This window comes from Mirounga angustirostris, unplaced genomic scaffold (genome assembly GCF_029215605.1).
Source record: "Mirounga angustirostris isolate CCGP_5_RB_7025 unplaced genomic scaffold, mMirAng1.0.hap1 SCAF_4, whole genome shotgun sequence".
Taxonomy (NCBI): Eukaryota; Metazoa; Chordata; class Mammalia; order Carnivora; family Phocidae; genus Mirounga; species Mirounga angustirostris.
In genome coordinates this window covers 94353241-94374820 of record NW_026991712.1, presented here as the reverse complement: position 1 = coordinate 94374820, position 21580 = coordinate 94353241, and the positions used below count along the sequence as shown (strand labels likewise).

Here is a 21580-nt window from a genome sequence, read left to right as displayed (position 1 = left end):
ATTGATTTATATATTTGGGTGCTCCCAAGTGGGGGGCATAAATATTTATAATTGTTAAATAATCTTGTTAGATTGTCCCCTTTATTATTATATAGTGCCCTTCTTCATCTCTTGTTATAGTCTTTGGTTTAAAATCTAGTTTGTCTGATATAAGTATGGCTATGCCAGCTTTCTTTTGACATTTGTTAGCATGATAAATGGTTCTCCATCCCCTTGCTTTCCACCTACAGGTGTTTTTAGGTCTAAAATGAGTCTCTTGTTGGCAGCATATAGATGAACTTGTTTTTTTGTTGTTGTTGTTTTTAATGCATTCTGATGTCCTGTGTCTTTTGATTGGAGCATTTAGTCCCCTTACATTCAAAGTGATTATTGATAGATATGAATTTAATGCCATTGTATTACTTGTTAAGTCATTGTTTCTGGAGATTTTCTCTCTCTCTTTTTTTTTTTTTTTTAAGATTTCATTTATTTTGAGAGAGCAACAGAGAGAGGGAGGGAGAGAGATTGAGTGGTGAGAGGGGCAGAGAGAGACCATCTCAAGCAGACTCCATGCTAAGCATGGACCCTGACGCAGGGCTTGATCCCATGACTGTGAGACCGTGATCTAAGCCAAAATCAAGGTCTTGTCATAATCAACTGACTGAGCCACCCAGGCACACCTTCTCTATTCGTTTCTAGTCTATTGCTTTTGGTCTTTCTTCCCCACTCAAGAATTCCCTTTAATATTTCTTGCAGGGCTGGTTTAGGGGTCATGAACTCCTTTAATTTTTGTCTGAGAAACTCTTTATGTCTCCTTCTATTCTGAATGACAGCCTTGCTAGATAGAGTATTCTTGGCTGCATACTTTTCCCATTCAGCTGGTTGAATATATCATGCCATTCTCTTCTGGCCTGCTAGGTTTCTGTGGACAGATCTGCAAACCTGATCTGTCTTCCCTTATAAGTTAAGGACTTTTTTCCCTTGCTGCTTTCAGGAGTCTTTCCTTACCTGTTTATTTTGTGAAGTTGACTATAATATGTCTTGGTGATGGCCAGCTTTTGTTGAATTTAATGGGAGTTCTCTGTGCTTCTTGGATTTTGATGTTTGTTTCCTTTTCCCAATTAGGGAAGTTTTCAGCTGTAATTTACTGAAATGAACCTTCTGCTCCTTTTTCTTTCTCTTTTTCTTCTCCAGATTTGGGAAGTTCTTAGCTATAATTTCTTTAGATTATTTTTTTGCGCCCTCCTCCATCTTATTTCCTCTGGGGCTCTAATGTGTAAATTGTTTCACTCGATGGTATCCCATAATTCATGTAGTCTTCCCTCACTATTTTTAATTCTTTTATCTTTGTTGTTCCAATTAGATAATTTCTGTGAACTTGACAATAAGTCATTCTTCAGCTTGATCAAGTCTTATTTTAATGTTCTCTATTGTATTTTTCATTATTCATTGTATTTTTCAGCTCTAGAATTTGTCTAGTTCTTTTTTTATGATTTCTGTCTCTATTAAAGTTCTCCTTTTGTTCATATATTATTTTCTTGATTTTATTGAATTGTCTTACTGTGTTTTATTATAGGTCATTGAACTTCCTTAAAACAACTATTTTGAATTCTTTATCAGGCAAATTGCAGATTTCCATTTCTCTGGAGTTGGTTACTGAAAACTATTGCATTTTTCTGGTGGTGTCATGTTGCTTTGGTTTTTCATGTTTCTTCAAGTCTTGCATCACTGTCTTCACATTTGAAGGATGGTTATTTCTTCCAGTTTTTTTTATTGGTTACCTTCAACAGAGAAGTATCTTCTGTTAGCTCTGTTAGGGATTCTGAGGTTTTCTCAGATCTTTTCTGTATCTATATGTCTATTTATGTCTATGTCTATGTCTGTATCTATATCTGCCTGCTCTACACTTCTTGTTTGCTCTTTGAGGGGAATTCTTAAGATTGTATGCTTTCTCTTGATGTTGCAAAGGCTGGGTGCTGGCAGCCTCCTCTTTGCTCTCCCTAAGGCTTTGTTGAATGATCAGGTTTGTGTACTTTCTCCCAATTCTGCAGCATTGGGCCAGCTTTCTGCACATGTTCACTAGCCTTCTTCAAAGGCTCATGCTTGCCACCCTTAAGGGCATGTGCAGGTTGGCAGTGGGGTATTACGTGTGTGTGGTTGAGATGTGTGGAGCACTGGGGTAGTGTCCGTGGGCCAATTGATCTTCAGGCAAGATTTCCCCAGCAGCTCTTGGGCAGGCTTCCCACTGGAGTCCATGAAGTGGTTAGGATCTGTGTACCTTAAATACATTCTGAGCTTTTGTTGCTGTATTCCCAACCCCTCCTCACCCCTCACTCACGTAGTTCACCCTAGTATTCTAGATGGGGTGGGAAAGAAATAGTCCTCCTTGGCAATATCCTGCACAGTTGGGGAAGCTGGGTGTCCCTCTTTTGCTCTCACTTTTTCCCAAAGGAAAAACTGTTGGCTGAGAGATCTTTCTTGGCACCAAACTATGCTGTCTTGGGAGAGGGGATGACATGGGTAAAGTGAAATTGTTCCTGTTATCCTCTTCAGTGTGTTCAGTCTATGATTTTTTTGCTCCATTGGTGTGCTGGAACTTCTCTGCTGGCTTCTAGAACTTCTACAAAGGTACTCTCATCTGTGGATGATTGTCAAAATATGTTTTCTTGGTGAGGAGGTTGGTAGAAAACTCCTGCCATTTTGCTGACATCACTCTTCCCTTTTTCCTAATGAAAGTATTTAGTACTATAAATTTTTCTGTCAGTACTATTTTAGCTACAACCCACATGTTTCATATGTTGTTTTTGTTTTCATTCAGTTCTATATAATTTTAGATTTCTTTGTGACTTCTTTGACCCATAGATTATTTTAAAATGTGTTTTTAAACTTTCATGTATTCTAAGATTTTCCTGTAGTCTTTCTGTTACTGATTTTGATTTTGAGTTTGATTCCATTATGGTCAGAGAACACAATCTGTATGATTTTTGTATTAGTCTGCTTGGGGTACTATAACAAAAATACTATAGATTCAATAGGTTAAACAAGTATTTATTTCTCACACTTCTGGAGGCTGGAAATCTGAGATCAGGATGCCAGCATGGTCATATTCTGGTCAGAGTTCATTTCCTGACTTGCAGACAGCTGCCTTTTGGCTATGACCTCACATGGCTGAGAGAGAGCTCTAGTTTCTTCCTCTCCTGATAGGGACACTAATCCCATTGTGGGAGCTCCATCTCCATGACCTCATCCAAACCCAGTTACTTCCTAAAGGCCCCATCTCCAAACACCACACCACATTAGGAATTAAGGCCCCTGTATGAATTTTGGGGAGACAGAAATGTTCAGTCCATTCTTTTAAATTTGTTGAGATTTGTTTTATGGCCCAGAATATTATCTGTCTTGGTGGATGATCCATGGGTGCTTGAAACAACTGTATATTATGCTATTGTTGAAGTGTTCTATAAATGTCAATTACATCCAATTAGTTGGTTGTATTGTTTAGATTATATATACTTCTGCTGATTTTTCTGGCGAGTAGGTATTTCAGTTGTTGAAATGGAGGTGTTAAAGTCCCCAACTTTGTGTCCCTGCTCAGCTCATTCATTTTCTTTTTTTAGAGAGGAAGAGAGGGGCATAGGGGCAGAGGGAGAAGGAGAGAGAGAATCTTTAGCAGGCTCCATGCCCAGCATAGAGCTCCATGTGGGGCTCAATCTCACAATCTTGAGATCACGACCTGAGGCAAAATCAAGAGTCAGTTGCTTAACCTACTGAACCACCCAGGCACCCCTCAACTCTGTCATTTTTAAAAAGTTTCACTGATATCATTTATATACCTTTCAATCACCCATTTAAAGTGTACAATTTAATGGTTTCTAATATACTGATAGTTTTGCAACCATCATGGCCATGTAATTTAGAATACATGTATCACCCCCTCAAAGAATTCCCATATACATCAGCAGTTATTATCCCCTCCTTTTTTTTCCATCGCCAAATCCACCAGCTCCAGGCTACCACTAATCAAGCTACTTTTTGTCTCTATTGATTCACCTATTCTGGATATTTCACTTACATGGAATCATATAATATATGGTCTTGTGACTGCTTCTTTCACTTAACATTATGTTTTCAAGGTCCATTCACATCCCAGCGTATATCAGTATTTCCTTTCTATTGCTAAATAGTATACTATTGTGTGGCTATACTAGGTTTTATTTACCCATTCATCAGTTGATGGAAGTTTGAGTTGTTTCTAGTTTGACTATTATATATCATGCTATTATGAATATTTGTGTACAGATTTTGTGTGGGTATATGTTTTCATTTCTCTTGGCTATATATGTAGGAGTAGAATTGCTGGATAATATTATATTTCTATGCTTAACATTTTAAGGTACTGCCCAACTGTTTTCCAAGCCAATTTTACCATTTTGGGTTCCCACTATCAGTGCATGAAAGTCCCAATTTTTCCACATCCTCAGAAACACTTTTTTGGATTATAGTCATTCTAGTGAGTGTGACATGGTATATCGTTGTTTTGATTTGTATTTCTTTAATGCCTAATAATGTTATCATCTTGTCATGTGCTATTGCCATTTGTATATTTTTTTTTTTGAGAAATGTATATTCAGATGCTTTACCCATTTAAAAATTAGGTTATTTGTTTTTTTATTTTTGAGTTTTAAGAATTCTTATATATTCTAGATACCAGTCCCTTATCTGATGTAGGATATGCAAATGTTTTCTTCCATTCTGTGGATTGTCTTTTTATTTCTTGATGGTATTATTTGTAGCAGAGACTCTTTAATTTTGATGAAATTCAGTTTACCTAGATGCTCTTTATCAAGTTGGGAAAGTTCTTTTCTATTCCTAATTTGTTGAATGTTTTTATTATAAAAGCACATTGGATTTTGTGAAATGCTTTTTCTGTGTATATTGAGGTGATTGTGTGGTTTTGTATTCTATTAATACAAAGTATTACATTAATTGATTTTCAGATGTTAAACCAATCTTATATTCTTGGGAGAAATCCTATTTGGTCATGATGTATAATCTTTATATTCTGCTAGATTCAGTTTGCTAGTATTTTGTTGAGGATTTTTTGCATCTATATTCATAAAGAGATATTGGTCTGCAGTTTTCTTGTAATGTGTTTATCCTCAGTCTTCAGATCTTTCCACCAACTCAATGTGAAGCCCTAGAGCCCATGTATCTATCTGAGAGGATAAGTTGTGGTTATTCTTTTTCTTAAAATTGAAGTATTTTGACATGCAATGTTGCATTAGTTTTAGGTGTATAACATAGAAATTCAGACAACTCTATATGTTATGCTATGCTTACCCTAAGTGTAGCTACCCTCTGTCATCATACAATGCTATTACAATATCACTGACTATATTTTCTATGCTGTACCTTTCATCCCTGTGACTTATTCATTCCATAACTGGAAGCCTGTATCTCCCTATTTTCCACCACCCATTTTGTGAGCCCCCCACTCATCTCCCCTTGGGCAACCCATCAGTTTGTTCTTTGTATTTATGGGTCTGTTTCTGCTTTGTTTGTTTGTTCATTTGTTTTTTTAGATTCCACATATAAGTGAAATCATATGGTATGTGTCTTTCTCTGTCTGACTTATTTCATTTAGCATAATACTCTCTAGGTCTATTCATGGTGCTGCAAATGGCAAGATCTCTCTTTTTCATGGCTAAGTAATATTCCAGTACATGCGTGTGCGTGTGTGTGTGTATGGTTACTCACTTTTTGCCATATTACTAATCTCTCTTCAAGCTGAATTTCCTTACCCAATTTTATGAGGGAAAAGATAAGGATATTATGATTTAGTATATTCTACTTAAAGGGTGATAAGAGGAGACCAAGGAAAAGGACAAAATTCATGTGTTTTTTTCAGTGAATCACTTATTTTTGTGTTTTCTGCTCTTTCAGGGGAATCTTTTCTTTCTTTTTGTTTTGTTTTTTTTTTGAAACTTGTCTTTTGACTTTATTGCTAGTATGTTCTATTTATTGGCAAGGATAATTAATTCTTTATGGGCGTGGTTGTTGTGCTTTCTTTGTCCAGACTAGAGAGACCAAAATGAAAAAATTTAGTCATTTTTTCTGAAATTTTCACTCTCTATGCATTTTCTAGGCCTCTTTTTTAATGGACTGCCCACTTACCCCTCAGATACTTATTATCAATTCAGGTATATTAGTGACAGTTACTCTCTTTGTTATTTGTGTCTGCTTTCACCAATATTGTGCAAGTGGTGATTAGGTTAAGAGCCATATTGACTAGAGTCAAATCAGCACAAATATACTCTGTGTGGCTCTCATGCTGAGCCTCACTAGAATCACAAATTATGGCATAAGATTGTATGTTTTTGTTGTTGAATTTGTTTTTGACATTCTTAATTACTTCCTTCCCTTGTTAGTGATTTGTATATCTTGTTGGGAGAATTGTCTATTCAAGTCCTTTGCCCATTTTTTAGTTGTTGTTTTTGTTGTTGACTTATAGGAGTTCCTTATGGTTATTAATCCCTTATCGATATGATATATAATTGAATCATGTTTTTGTCATCTTATTTTACATGACATATTAATATTTATTTTATTTTTCTTTAAAGTGTGTGTGTGTGTCTGGTTGATTTAAAAGGTGTGTGTAGTACTTTCAGTTATTTTACTGGTTACCTTTATATTTTTAAACAATATATCTAACACTTTCTCGTACTGCCTCTTCTTCCACATACACAATTTTGATATTTATTTTGTTAATTTATGTTGTCAAGATTAATAAAAACATGTATTTGTTCTTTAACCATGGTTCTGGTTAAATTCTTTATATTCTGCTAGATTCAGTTTGCTAGTATTTTGTTGAGGATTTTTGCATCTATATTCATAAAGAGATCATGTATGTATTTGTGATATTATTGCAAAATAAGTTCATCTTTTATATGAAACTTTTTTCTTAGTTCTCATTTTTTATCCTAATCAATACACAATCCCTATTTTGGCCTCTGTTACTTACCCATTGGTATGACAAAACTGTTACTGGATAACAGTGAATTTAATTTTCCAATTAAGTTGGCTTTGTGGGACTGTGATAAATCACCTTCTCTACATCTTTCACGGTTTGATGGATCTGAATCTCTGCCTAGGTGAGATGTGGCATTTGATATATTTGTTTATATTCTTGATATGGAGGAAAGTTTCAGAGTCTTCCAGTTGGTCCTTCTAAACTTAAAAACTCTCATTTTGTGGTTAGAACCAATATGGAGATTATGGCACTTACTTGAGTTTATCTATTCAGCCTTTAGGATCTTAAGAAATGACCACAGATTAGGTTTATGGTTCCATGGGCTCACTGTAAGGTAGACTTGGATTAAATGCCATTTATCACCTGACTCCAATACACCTGCACTTGAACTAATGACAAAATAGTAACATTTTGGGTTATAATAATTGGTGTTAGTTAATAGTCAATGTCCAATTACCCATAAGTCTTAGTATCTCTCTCAGTGCACAAGATAGTAGAAGGGATAATGTATGTATTTGTGATATTATTGCAAAATCCTTCTACAACAGTTACCAGGCTTTCTTTTAATTTGGAGGATTCTAGGTTTATAAATTTATTCAAGTTTGAAATTTGGGTACAGGGCCATCATTCTCTATTCCTGTGGCTGAAGTCAATTGTCTGTTTGTCAGACCATATTATAGGCATATTTGATATCCAATTTAAATAGGGACCATAGTGGACTGCCTATCTCTTTGGTCTTAGGGAACTCATGATTAGTTAACCACTACTAAAGATATATGTTTGTGTATGAGCTAATAATTCACACCTTGGAAACACCTGTTGTATTAGAACAGACTGTAAGTAAGATCTCCAGACCAGCAAAAGTCTCCAGAATTTTATAGAGACAATGCAGTCATGGGAGGTGCTTTCTCCCTTCTGTCCTCTAGAAGCCTCTAGAAGTCCTCTGAGAGGCAGTGCAATTTTGCTAGTACAGAGGATATAATTTATCCTAGAAGAGAGCATTCTAGCCCTTTATTGGAGATCCCAGTTGTCACTATAACTGAAGATCAACTATTGGTCATTGATAGGATACGCAATAAGAATAGTGATTACTGTTACGTTAGCTTACTACCAGCTTCTTCATGGTGAAGTGAGTTCTCTGGTTAGGAGCAACACTCTGGGAGAGATAGCATGGTGTACACAAAGCATTCAGTAAGGTTGATATTGGCATAGACCTCATAGGCAGGCAAGGCAAGTTTGCTTAAAGTTCTCTGTTGGAACTTTCTCTTCTCTGCGTCCTTGAAGGCTTCCTGGGGGCTGTAACAATTGTGTTCTCCAGGTGACTGTCATATTAAAGGCATAGTACATATTCTTTTTTGTAGGCCAGAGTTAATTTTTCTTTTTTCTCTACTGAATATATACACCCTAATCTCCAGCAAAAGTGATGTATTATTTCCTAAGTATTTTGTACTTTCTTTCCCCCTCATCCTTGTTTATCTCATGTTAAAAGTTCATTATTCAAGGTCCAACTGAAATGTACCCTTTCTCAATGCACAGAAAAACTGAATTCTGCCTCTAAAAGCCCATAATATTTTGGATCTCTTTATAGCTCTTTACAGTTAGCTACTTTTGTGTATTTCTTCATCTATAATCTGATCCATCCACTTCATTTTACAAATGAGAAAGTTGATTCAGAGTTTTAAAAGACTTACCAAGATTCCACAGATACATACTGGACAGATCAGAATTTTAAAGATAATCAAAACTAAATAAGCTCTGTAGAAAGAAACTAATTTGTTTTTCTTTTTTTCTTTTCATTATTTTATAAGATTTAGAGTTTAGTATTCTTTCTTTGTTAATACTTCTTAGAAGTATTTTGATAATAACATTAATTTTTGATAATAGTAGTGACTACATTGTGTGCACTCATTTTTAATAGGAAAAACTCAAAAGAGAGGCAAAAGAGAACATAGTTACTCTCGAAAAAAGAGATAAGGTAAGAGTTTTATATAATTCTCCTGGTTTTTCTTTATAATCCAGCTTGTTTTCTAACATCTACCTGGAAATTTTTTTTTTGTTCATAAATAGGTAAGGAGCATCTAATATTAATTTCCAAATATAGAATGTGTTCAGATTATGAAAGTATATATCACATATTCTTATGGAGTTGTTTTGGGTCACGTATAATTCCAGTAAAATATGCTCATTATTTATTTCTGCTTTCAAGTAGATTAGTAAATGCCATATATTTTATCTGAGGTTCTGGATATATAAATTGCAAATAATGAGGAAGTAATAAAAGAATAAAAAATTTAAATAGGCTTTTATTTGCTATACTTTATTCCAACAATATTGAAATATCATAAGCCTTATATATAATAATTATTAGGTTTATCAAATATTTCTGATTTGGGCAAGTTACTTCTTTATGCCTCAGCTTGTTCAACTGTAAAGGGATAATGAATAGTATCTATTTTTTAAAGTTGTTAAAAGGATTAAATGAGATAATATTTGTAAGGCATTTGTAAATAAATAGTGCTTGGCACATAGGAAATGCCATATAAGTGTTTGTTTTAAAAAATACAACGATGAGGACTGAGTAATGTATAGAATTGTTGAATCGTTATATTGTACACCTGAAACAAATATAATACTATATGTTAATTTTACTTCAATTTAAAAAAATAAAAATACAACAGAAAATTGTGAATATTATGTATACAGGCATACCTTGATCTTGTGGGTTCAGTTCCAGATCAATGCAGCAAAGTGAATATCACAATAAAGCAAGTAAAATGAATTTTTTGGTTTCCCACTGCATATAAAAGTTATATGTACACTGTATTGTGGTCTGTTAAGTGTGCAATAGCATTATGTCTAAAAAACAATGTTCATACTTTAATTTTAAAATACTATATGTTGGCTAACTGAACATAATAAAAAATGGAAAAAAATAAAATCTTTAAAAAAACATTGTATTGCTTAAAAATGCTAACCATCATGTGAGCTTTCAATAAGTTGTAATCTTTTTGCTGGTGGAAGGTCTTGCCTTGATATTATTAATGGCTGTTGACTGATCAAGGGTAATGGTTGCTGAAAATTGGGATGACCATGGCAATTTTGTAAAATAAGACAACAATGAAGTTTGCTTCATTGACTCTTCCTTTCACGAACCGTTTGATAGCATTTTACCCACAGTTAGAACTTCTTTCAAAATCAGAATAAATCCTCTCAAATGCTGCTGCTGATTTATCAACTAAGTTTACATAATATTCTAAATCTTTTGTTGTCATTTCAACAATCTTCACCAGGAGTAGATTTCATCTCAAGAAACCACTTCTTTTTGCTGATCCATAGGAAGCGACTCCTCACTTGTTAAAGTTTTATCATGGGATTGCAGCCATTAAGTTACATCTTCAGGCTCCACTTTTAATTCCAGTTTTCTTACTGTTTCCACCACATCTGCAGTTATTTCTGTCAGGGAAGTCTTGAACTCCTTATAGTCATCCATGAGGGTTGGAATCAACTTCTTCTGAATTCTTGTTAATATTGATATTTGACCTCTTCTGATGAATCACAAATATTTTTATTTTATTTTTTTTAAAGATTTTATTTATTTATTTGAGAGAGAGAGAGAGCACATGAAGGGGGAGAGGGCCAGAGGGAGAAACAGACTCCCTGCTGAGCAGGGAGCCCAATGCGGGACTCGATCCCGGGACTCCAGGATCATGACCCGAGCCGAAGGCAGTCGCTTAACAAACTGAGCCACCCAGGTGCCCGAATCACAAATATTTTTAATGGCATCTAGAATGGTGAATTCTTTCCAGAAGATTTTGAATTTACTTTTCCCAGATCATCAGTAGAATCACTATCTATGGCAGCTATCGTCTTACAAAATGTATTTCTTATTAAATAATAAGACTTGAAAGAATGACTCCTTGATCCATGGGGTGCAGAATGATATTGTATTAGCAGGCATCACAACATTAATCTTGTACATCTCCATCAGAGCTCTTGGGTAACCAGGTGCATTGTCAATGAGCAATAATATTTTGAAAGGAATCTTTTTGTCTGAGCAGTAGGTCTTAACAGTGGGCTTAATATATTTAGTTAAACCAGGTTGTAATCAGATACGCTGTCATCCAGTCTTTGTTGTTTTATTTATAGAGCATAGGCAAGTAGATTTATCATATTCTTAAAGGGCCCTAGGATTTTCAGGATGGTTAATGAGCACTGGCTCCAACTTGAAGTCACCAGCTGCATTAGTCCCTAATAAGGGAGTCAGCCTGTCCTTTGAAATTTTGAAGGCAGGCATTGACTTCTTCTCTCTGCTTATGAAAGTCCTAGATGGAATCATCTTCCAGTATATGGCTGTTTTGCCTACCTTGAAACTCTTTAGTGTAGATGCCTTCAGTACTTAATTAGCTAGATCTTCTGGATAACTTGCGGCAGCTTCTACATTAACACTTCCTGCTTCACCTTGTACTTTTTTTTTTTTTTTTAAAGATTTTATATATTAGAGAGAGAGCATGAGTGGGGGGTGGGCAGAGGGGAGAGGGAGAAGCAGATTCCCGCTGAGCAGGGAGCCTGACTAGGGGCTGGATCCCAGGATCTTGGGATCATGACCTGAGCCAAAGCAGATGCTTAACCTAAGACTGAGGCACCCAGGCACTCCTCACCTTGCACTTTTATGTTATGGAAACGGCTTCTTTCCTTAAATCTCATGAACCAACCTCTGCTAGCTTCAGACTTTTCTTCTGCAGCTTCTCACCTCTCTCCACCTTCACAGAATTGAAGAGAGTTAGGGCCTTGCTCCGGATTAGGTTTTGGCTTAACGTAGAATTATGACTGGTTTGATCTTATATCAAGACCACTAAAACTTTCTCCATATCAGTAAAGGCTGTTTCACTTTCTTATTTGTGTGCTCACTGGAAGTAGCACTTTTAGTATCCTTCAAGAACTTTTCCTTTGCATTCACAACTTGGCTAAGTGGTTGGTGCAAGAGGCCTAGCTTTTGGCCTACCTCAGCTTTCAACATGCCTTCCTCTCTCTAAGCTCAATCATTTCTAGCTTTTGATTTAAAGTGAGAGACGGGTGACTTTTTTTTCACTTGGACACATAGAAGCCATTGTAGGGTTATTGACTGGCCTAATTTCAGTTTTGTTTTGTCTCAGGGAATAGGGAGGCTCAAGGAAAGGGAGAAAGATGGAGAATAGTACGTCAGTGGAGCAGCCAGAACACATAAAGCATTTAAGTTAAGTTTGCCATCTTATTTGGATGTGGTTCATGGTGTCCCTAAACAATAGTAACATCAAAGATCACCAATCACTGATTACTATAACAAATATAATAATAATAATGCAGAAATTTGAAATACTGTAAGAATTACCAAGATGTGGGGTGCTTGGGTGGTTTAGTCGGTTAGGCATCTACCTTCGGCTCTGGTCTTGATCCCAAAGTCCTGGGATCGAGCCCCGCATCCGGCTCCCTGCTCAGCTGGGAGTCTGCTTCTCCCTCTCTCTCTGCCTGCCACTCTGCCTGCTTGTGCTCTTTCTCTCTCTGTCAAATAAATAAATAAAATCTTTAAAAAAAAATTACCAAGATGTGACACAAGTGGCACTAAGCGAGCAAATGCTGTTGGAAAAATGGTGCTGATAGACTTGCCTGGATCAGGGTTGCCACAAACCTTCCAATTTGCAAAAACCAAAAACACCAAACAACACAGCATCTGTGAAGTGCAATAAAATGAAGTGCAATGAAATGAGATATGCTTGTACATGCATCACTGGAAGTGTAACATTCAGAAAAGAATGTGACTTGTAGGAAAGTACATGCATTTCTATGACTTATTATGAAGAGGTTTATTTCCGTATTCTAGAAATGGGGTGCATTTTCTTTCAAGCGGGCTGAAGTGTTAAATTCCCAGACTTGGCCACAAGATGGTGTAGTTGTCATTCTCAGGCTTTTGAGGAGAGAAAAATTTGTCCATGAAAACAGCAGAAAAAATTTGCTTTCATCAAAATTGTATTATCACCTATGATGTAGAAATATATAGGAAGGAGAATACAGAAATACAACTGTGTGAAAAAATGCTACCAAAATTTATACCTGCTGGAAAGAGGATTATGAACTGAGATCACTAGAACTGGGCAGAAACTTACAAATCATCTTTTAGTCCCTTGATTATATAGATGGATAAATTTAAGCCTAGAGATACTTGGAGATTACTTAATATCACCCAGCAAGATAGTATAAGATCCAGGAGAAAAGAGCCTATTACTTGACTCCTGGTCCAATGATTGTTATACACACACACACACACACACACACAGTGTTACATAAGTTCAGGTGTACAACATAGTGATTCAACAAGTTTGTACATTATGCTGATCTTCTGTCCTGTTACATTGCTATTACAATATCATTGACTGTTTTCCTTATGCTGTGCCTTTTATTCCCATGATTTATTCATTCCCTAACTGGAAGCCTGTATTTCCCATTTCCCTTCATCTGTTTTGCCCATCTTCCCCACATCTGACAACTATCAGTTTGTTCTGTGCATTTATAGGTCTGATTCTGCTTTTTTGTTTGTTTATTCACTTAACCATTTTTTTGGATTCCACATGAGTGAAATCATATGGTATTTGTCTTTCTCAGTCTTACTTATTTCACTTGGGCATAATACCCTTGAAGTCCATCCATGGTGTCTCAGATGGCACAATCTCATCCTTTTTTTACAGTTGTGTAATATTCTTCTGTGTGTGTGTATACCACATCTTCCTTATCTATTCGTCCATCAATTAGTCCGTCCGTGTTTTTATAGCACATGTGGTTACCTCTTAATCCTGCATTCTATAGCCTCCTAACTTAAATTTACTGCAGATTTAACCATTGAACTTTTGAGAATAGCTCTGTGTGTGTGTGTATGTGTATGTGTGTGTGCATGCGTGTTCCATTTTTTTCTTGTAGTTGCCACGATTGTATTCATGGAGATGGTGGTGATCAAAGGAAGTGATAAAATTAGAAAGCAGCTAACACAATTCCACTAAAGCGGTTATTATGAACTTTTACTAGAAAGATAGGTCAGGTCTGAAGGGAAGATACATATAAAGGTAGAGAGAAAGAAAATGGAAGAAATTGAGTTGAAATAAAGTCTAAGTATTTAGAGTAAATTTGTAATTTGTTTATCTTCAGAATTGAGGACAACAGTCATTTTTCTCCTCCTGGAAATTTTTTCTGGTTCTTTACTTTTATTATTTTTCTTCGCTATATTCCTTTCTTTTCTTTCTTTTTTTTTTGGTGGGGAGTAAGCCTGGTGGATAGGAAAAGGCTGATATTTTTATAGATGAGAGAGAGGAAATATGAAAGCATAAAAGAGAATGGATAGAAATGAGAATAAACTGCCCTCTGGCTTTTAGACTATTGTAATGAACCACAAAGAAAGGCTCTTTGCCAGCAGGAATAGAGATTTTTCTCTTCAGCAAATCGTCAACTTTTAGTCAGAGAGTTGAGACATTTTATTTCTTTTCATAGCAGCTCTGTGAAGACAGAAAGGCAGATACCATTTTCATCTTCAATGGGGAAATAAAGTGACAAGATAAGGATAATTTATTCAAAGTTATCTAATTAATAATAAATTTGAGGATAAATTCTAGTTTATTCCAGTGTTATTTCTACTAATTGCTGCACTTTAATTAAAATGACGTAGTGATGATTTTATTTCCTTTTGTTGTTCAATATAGAAAATACCGACACCTTTATTGGAAACACCTGAAACTCATTATTGGAAATTTGATTCTAAAGCAGCTCCTTCACAAAATATATCTCGAAACTTCACATCAGCTGACCATGGTAAATCCAAAGATAAAAGGGACTATTTATGGACATCTGCCAAAAGTACTTTATCTACACCATTACCAAAGGTTGGTTGCTAAAGTTTCTAAGAAGGTCATAATTTTTTTAGTTAAAGAAGGTTCTGGTATCATATACCATATATCTGATATCACACATATAAATATAAAACCAATTCAATTTTTGTGATACCAGCATGAAATAGTGTTTTTGTTTTGTTTTGTTTTGTTTTTTAATATCACTGTCCACTTAATGACATTTTGGGCAGATTCCATAACTTTCTGTCACTCACCTGATGGCATTCCCTGATGTGGGAAATCCGATTCTGACTTAACATTTTTCAGTATCACTCCAGTTACTACCGTTTGCTGTTTACTTTGTATCGTCTTGTTGCTAGAGTCCTTTACTTAGCAGTCAGCCCTCGGTGGATCAGGTGCCACCACCAAGATGGCTCAATTACTAGCTATTTTCACATGTTCACTTAATCCATGGGGAATTCATTCAACATTTCCATGCTAAACAGCAGTACGGAATGCTACATTTCTGACCCCACCTCCCACCATCCATCTCTCTCTAATTTCTTTTTACTCTAAACTATCCAGCCAGACACAAAGACAGATAAAATTTCTTCCTAAATTTATATCTAGTAAGGGAATGAGATGCCAATCCTTCTTGAAGGCACCCCTATTTTTTGTTAGGCTGCTGTTAAGAGTTGTCTCCTCACCTGCCTTGGAAATTGAAGGGAAAAATATTTCGACCTCTCTCTATCCCTCTAAGCTGAAATTTGATGCCTTTCCCTTCCAATTTTCTTAAAATAACTGGGAAGAAAGGAGGTGTTTGGTGATTGTAGGGCCAGTTTAACCACTTTTTAATAAGCCCTAGAGAAGGATCTGGCTTTAACCATAGGTTGCTTTCTTTAGAATATGGGTTTCTAACATTTTTTTTCTGCAGCTTTGTGCCCCAGTTGACAATTCCAGAGCAAAAGGAAGAGTCTCTCTCACATCCTATTATGTATACAGTATTATCCACACTGTGGAAATTATGAAAATTAGTAAACTACATAACTTAGGCTTTTACGTAAAATTATTTTGTTCTATTTATATTATTCAGAATATGAAGTGATCTTTGTATAGAATGACCTTACTTAAAAAAAACTTTATATTGAAATATATGCAAGAAAAATGCACAGATCTTAATTATGCAACTTGATGATTCTTCACAAACTAAACATGACTTTATAACCAGCATTCAGATTAAAGCACAGAATGTTACTATCACCTTGCCTCCCTTTTTGTCACTGGCTTCTCCCCCAAGGCCAGATACTGCTCCAACTCTAATATTAGATGTACCTGTTTTTGTATTTTCTCTTTTCCCTGTTTTTGAATTTTCTATAAATAGAATCATTATTTTTGTTTTGACTTTTTTCACTTAATATTATGTTTGTGGGACTCATCCATATTGTTGCTTGAAGTTGTAGATTTTCCATTTATATTTCTATATAGTATTCCATTGTGTGATGTACCATAGTTTATTTATCTATTATATTGTTAGTGGACTTTGGGTAGTTTCCAGACTGGGCTTTTATGCATAGTCTTGCTATAAAAATTCTGGTATTTGACCTGTATGCATTTTGGTTGGGTATGTCTTTAGGAATGAAATTGCTGGGTTATAGGGTTATGTATAATATGTTCCATTTTAGTAGATACTGCCTGAGCTGTTTTTTTTTACTGTGATATGAAACATGTGGTTTGGTTTTTTTTCCCATGCCAGTTCTCTGATTCTCCAGACAACACCTAGTTGTCCTACAACTTGATTAAGTTCTGACACTACCTGGAGTTAATGTAGACCCTACAGGTTAAGGGTTCAGTCCCACAAGACTGCTTCCACTTCAGACAGTAGTTACAATCCTGGTTTGCCCCTTGTTGTACTACTGACCAACCGGCTCTAAATTGGGGTTCCCATAACCCCCCTCCTTAGGTCTGCTAATTTGCTAGAATGATGATCAGAACTCAGGAGATTCCTTTACTTACTATTATCAGTTTATTATAAAGGATACAACTCAAAAACAGCCAAATGGAAAAGATAAATAGGGCAAGGTGTGAGGGAGGGGGTATAGAACTTCCATGCTTTCTTCAGGAGTACCCCCTTTCAGTACCCCTGTGTATTTGCCCACATGGAAATTCTCAGAACCCCATCATTTAGGGGTTTTTAGGGAGGTTTCATCACCTAGCATGACTGGTTAAATCATTGGCCATTGGTGTTTAACTCAATTTCCAAACCCTTTCCCCTCCCAGGAGGTCAAGGGGTGTAGCTGAAAGGGTTACAAACTTCTAATCAAGCCTTGATTTTTCTGGTGACCAGCCAGCATCCTGAAGTTATCTAGGAGACCTTTACTGCCAGTTATTTCATTAGCATTAACTCTGGTCCAGTTGAAAGGAGCTTATTTTGAATAACAGAAGACTCCTAACACAGGGGGACAAAGACCGAATATTGTACCAAAAGATGCCCTGATCACCCCTATTACTCAGGAAATTACATGGGTTTTAGAAGTTCTGTGTCAGGAACCAGGGACAAAGACTAAATATATATTTCTTATTGTATCACACTGCCAGTCATGTTTTTCAAAAAATTCATTACGTCAATTTTACATCCTAGCTGGCAGTGAATGAGAGTTCTAGTTGCTCCACATCCTTGCTACCACATGGTATTTTTTTATCTTTTTGATTTTAGCTATTCTCATGGATGTGGTGACCTTACTTTTTTTAAAAAGAACATTTTTTTACCATAATTTTAGATTTATAGAAAAGTTGCAAAGGTAGTATAGAGAATTCCTTTATATCTATCACCCAATTTTCCACATTGTTAACATCTTACATTACCATGTACATTTGTCAAAACTAGGAAACATACATTGGTACATCACTTTTAACTGTAGATTTTATTTTATTTTTTCCATTAATGTCAGAGCTTTTCAAAGCCCCTGTGGATGTCTCTTTTCCTACCTGTTCTTTTGAAGTTTTTGATTAGTCTGTCATTTGCCCTGTTAAAATTATTGCCTCATGGAGATGCAAAGTTAAAACACTTGCCTATAATTGTTTTGACAAATTCTATGCTGTATTTCACACCAAGGAGAAAGCTTTTTGTACTGAATGAGCTCTAAGTCAGGTTAAATACAGACAGCCTTGTAAGTGAGGTCTTTTAGAGAACCACTAGACAGTTTAAATAATGACAACTTTTTGGGAATAAAGCTTTGAAAGAGCTCTCAATTCTGTTCTGCTCTATCTAGTGGTCTCAGGCTGGACCAAGAGTATGGGATGTTATTTTTTTAAGGGTAACATAGAGCATGGGGGCTGGGATAAAGAAAAGTTAAAACACCACAAAGCTTGCTGTTCTTACAGAGGTTCAGCCATTAAAAAAAAATAAGCACTACAGTTTGTGGCAAGCTTTTGGTTAATTTCCAGAGTTCTGAAAAAGCTGACTTTGACCATTTTACTAGTATTTTTATTGCTTTATGAAAGAGCAAATTTTTGGAATACCTTACTCTGCCATTTTTGCTGATGTCACTGCCCTAACTTTTTAAAGATACTTTAAAAAAATTATAAAACTTACAGGGTAATATGGAATACTAAACACTGACTAATGTGAATTACTTTATGAACAAAATATAAACATACCTAATTTCTCATAAATCCGTAAGGATTTTTGTAGAAAGAGCAAAGCTCATTCAGTTCTTTGGTCTTAATTATTGTTAGAAAAATCAAAGTCCCTCTTTTCTTAAGATTGTTGACTGCTGATGCTGGAGAGTCTGTCTCCGCACCTCTCTCCTGCCATTATTTTATTCAGTAAGTAGAAGGGAAGGGCAAAGAAAAAGTCCACTATTATAAATTGTTTGAAGAAAGAAGTTTTAGTATCAAAAATATCTGAATGAAATTCTTATAAAAAGTCTCTACATCCCTCTAATAATGGAGAGTTATTACTGAAGATTCAACTTACGTTTATTAATAATACAGGTTTTTTTTGATGGGATAATATGTTGTTTTTCTTTTTGGATAGGCATATACTGTGAAGACACCAACGAAACTAAAAATTCAGCAAAGAGAAAACAAGAATGTACCCATGGAAGAAAGTAATAAAAAGAGAAAAATGGTCTTTGAGTTTGATATTAATTCGGATAGCTCAGAAACGACTGATCTTTTGGTAAAAACACCACAAATCAGTATTTATTACTTGTTTACATTATTATTTTTACACATTTTTTAATGTATATGTATAATATATACACATAGTACTTACCATTGCATATGAAAATATAGAACTCTATATAACACAGAACCCTATGCTTTTGCAGCATTTTGGAGAAATAGGGTTTAAATAATCTAACTTCAGAAAACATGGCATTTTGAAATACTTGATGTAACATAGTTGGCACATGAGGTGATTAAACCATCTTGTTTTCCAGCAGAGTGTTATAAAGGAGTTTTTACCACATACTCTTTTTCTTTTTTCGTTTCTTTTTTTCTTTTTCTTTTTCTTTCTTTTTGTCTTTCTTTTTTTCTCTCCTCTTTCTTTCTTTTCTTTTCTTTTTTCTTTCTTTCCTTCCCTCCTTCCTTCCTTCCTTCCTTCCTTCCTTCCTTCCTTCCTTCCTAATAAATATTGGTTAGGTGAATCTTGCTATGGCTAAATTTGTTATTTAGGGACCCTCTTGATTTTATGTATTATACATGTTCCTTATTTTATATATTGATTGAAATCTATATCAAGGTATTGGTTGACAAGTATAATATTTTTATCATTCTTAAAGAGTTAATGTATTAAAGATGAGTTGTTTAAGGAAGATATTATCCCTAGCAGTTTGTATTACTAATTATTCCCTGCCATGAGTGTATCCACACATACCAGTATTTTCTAGGTAATAATATTGATTTATTGAGAATAATTAAATTTAGATTCATTTAATTTAAAAACAAACCTCATCACACAAAATGAACAATATACCAAAGATTCTTAATTACAAAATTCCAGTTAAAGGCACTACTTTGTTTCATTATTACCACTTATATCTTTTGCGATCCTTCAAGCTTTTTTACTGCTTTGGGACACTCTGTTTTCATTTGTTCTGGAATAATGAGGAGCTGAAGTCTTAAAACTCTAATTATTGAAGTTAATTTATAGAATCCCTACCTAAGTATCTCTTTGTTTTATAGAGGATGATTAACATTTTAATGATTAGAACTCTGAACCAAGCACTTTTGCAAAGACTATATAGATTATTTTTTAGAACAATCTCATATTAGAAGTGTACACAATGTTGCTATTTTCATTTTACAGATGAGAAAACTAAGTCACACAGGTACCTTGCCCAAGATCACATAGCTAGTAAGGCATGGAGAAAAATTGGAACACAGTTTAGCTCCATAGCCTATGTAAGTCATTATACATAATAACTGCCAGCTCAAACTGAAGTCCAGATATATAGAAATGTAAGGAGAATTAGTAGAAAGACTATGAGCTCTGAAATTAGACAGTCCAGGGTTGGAATCCATACTATTTTTCTAACAGTGTGAATTTAGGCCAGTTTCTTAGCTGAGATTCAGAATGATTCATGGTTTCATTTTTAAAAGGAGCATCACAACTTTGTAACACAGTAAACATACTATAGTATTATATAAGTATGCACAACTATTTATACTTGCCTAAAAAGACACTTCACAGTCCATTTATTTGGTTATAGTTATCATTTGAAGTTACTATTTTTGTAGTTTTCTTATTGTTGCATTTAAATTTTGGTGAACATTCAAATAATTATAAAAAGTTAGATTTAAAAATGGATTGTCTAGAGTAACCTTAGAGAAGATGGGGGAGTAGGAAATACCACAAATTTATTTCTCTACCTAAACAGCAATTGTACTTGCAGAAACTCTCTGAAGTAACTATTTTGGAACTCTGGAGACTATTTGAATGCTTGCAATTTCAGTTAATTTTGGTCAATTTCAGCCTTAAGAATGGTAGTGACTACCTGTCATCCAGTCCATAGTCCTGTGGCAGGCAGCCATGCTCATGTCTTGCTGTAGCCAGGGTGAGCAATACGGACTTTTTCTCTGAGTATCAAGATTCAGTGCTCTGTATTATCATTGCTGCTTCTCATCACTGTGCAGGCACAGAAACTGGCTGCCACTATTTCAACCCTCGCTGGCAGAAAGTGTCTTACAGAGGATTTAAATGAATTGTACCTATTTTTTTTTTTTTTCACTTTTCTTCTTTGGAGGATCAGACATTTTAAGAACTAGGACATCAAGAGCAATCACATTTTTGGGATATTAAAAGCACTGCACATGCCCATGGAAAGACAGGCTCACAAAAAACCTAAGAAGATCTCAAATTTTTAACCCAGGCCAGTCCCTGGCACAGAAACTTGTACAACATAAAGCAAAACAAAACTAACTCACTACAGCAAACCCTGGGGAAAGGGAATAATCTGATTTGCAGATATATTCAGTTATAAGATTCACATGTCTAAGTTTCTTTTTTAAAAATTTTATTTATTCGATTGACACAGAGAGAGAAAGACAGCATGGGCAGGAGGGGGTAGGAGGCAGAGGGTGAAGGGAGAAACACACTCCCTGCTGAGCAGGGAGCCTGATGTGGGGCTTGATCCCAGGACCCTGAGATCTGAGCCGAAATCAAGAGTCAGATGCCTTACTGAGCCACCTAGGCATCCTGAAATTAACACACTTTTAATCA

At 35.3% G+C, this 21580-nt stretch overlaps 1 protein-coding gene across 1 annotated transcript in view; it reads left to right on the top strand.

The window, feature by feature from the left end:
- Positions 1 to 21580, top strand: part of SYCP1 (synaptonemal complex protein 1) — a 53220-nt gene that overhangs the window by 27429 nt on the left and 4211 nt on the right. The window contains exons 11-13 of the mRNA XM_064587526.1: positions 8928 to 8984; positions 14731 to 14910; positions 18893 to 19036. Coding sequence (XP_064443596.1) covers positions 8928 to 8984; positions 14731 to 14910; positions 18893 to 19036 — 381 coding nt within the window. The remainder of the gene's footprint in view (positions 1 to 8927; positions 8985 to 14730; positions 14911 to 18892; positions 19037 to 21580) is intronic.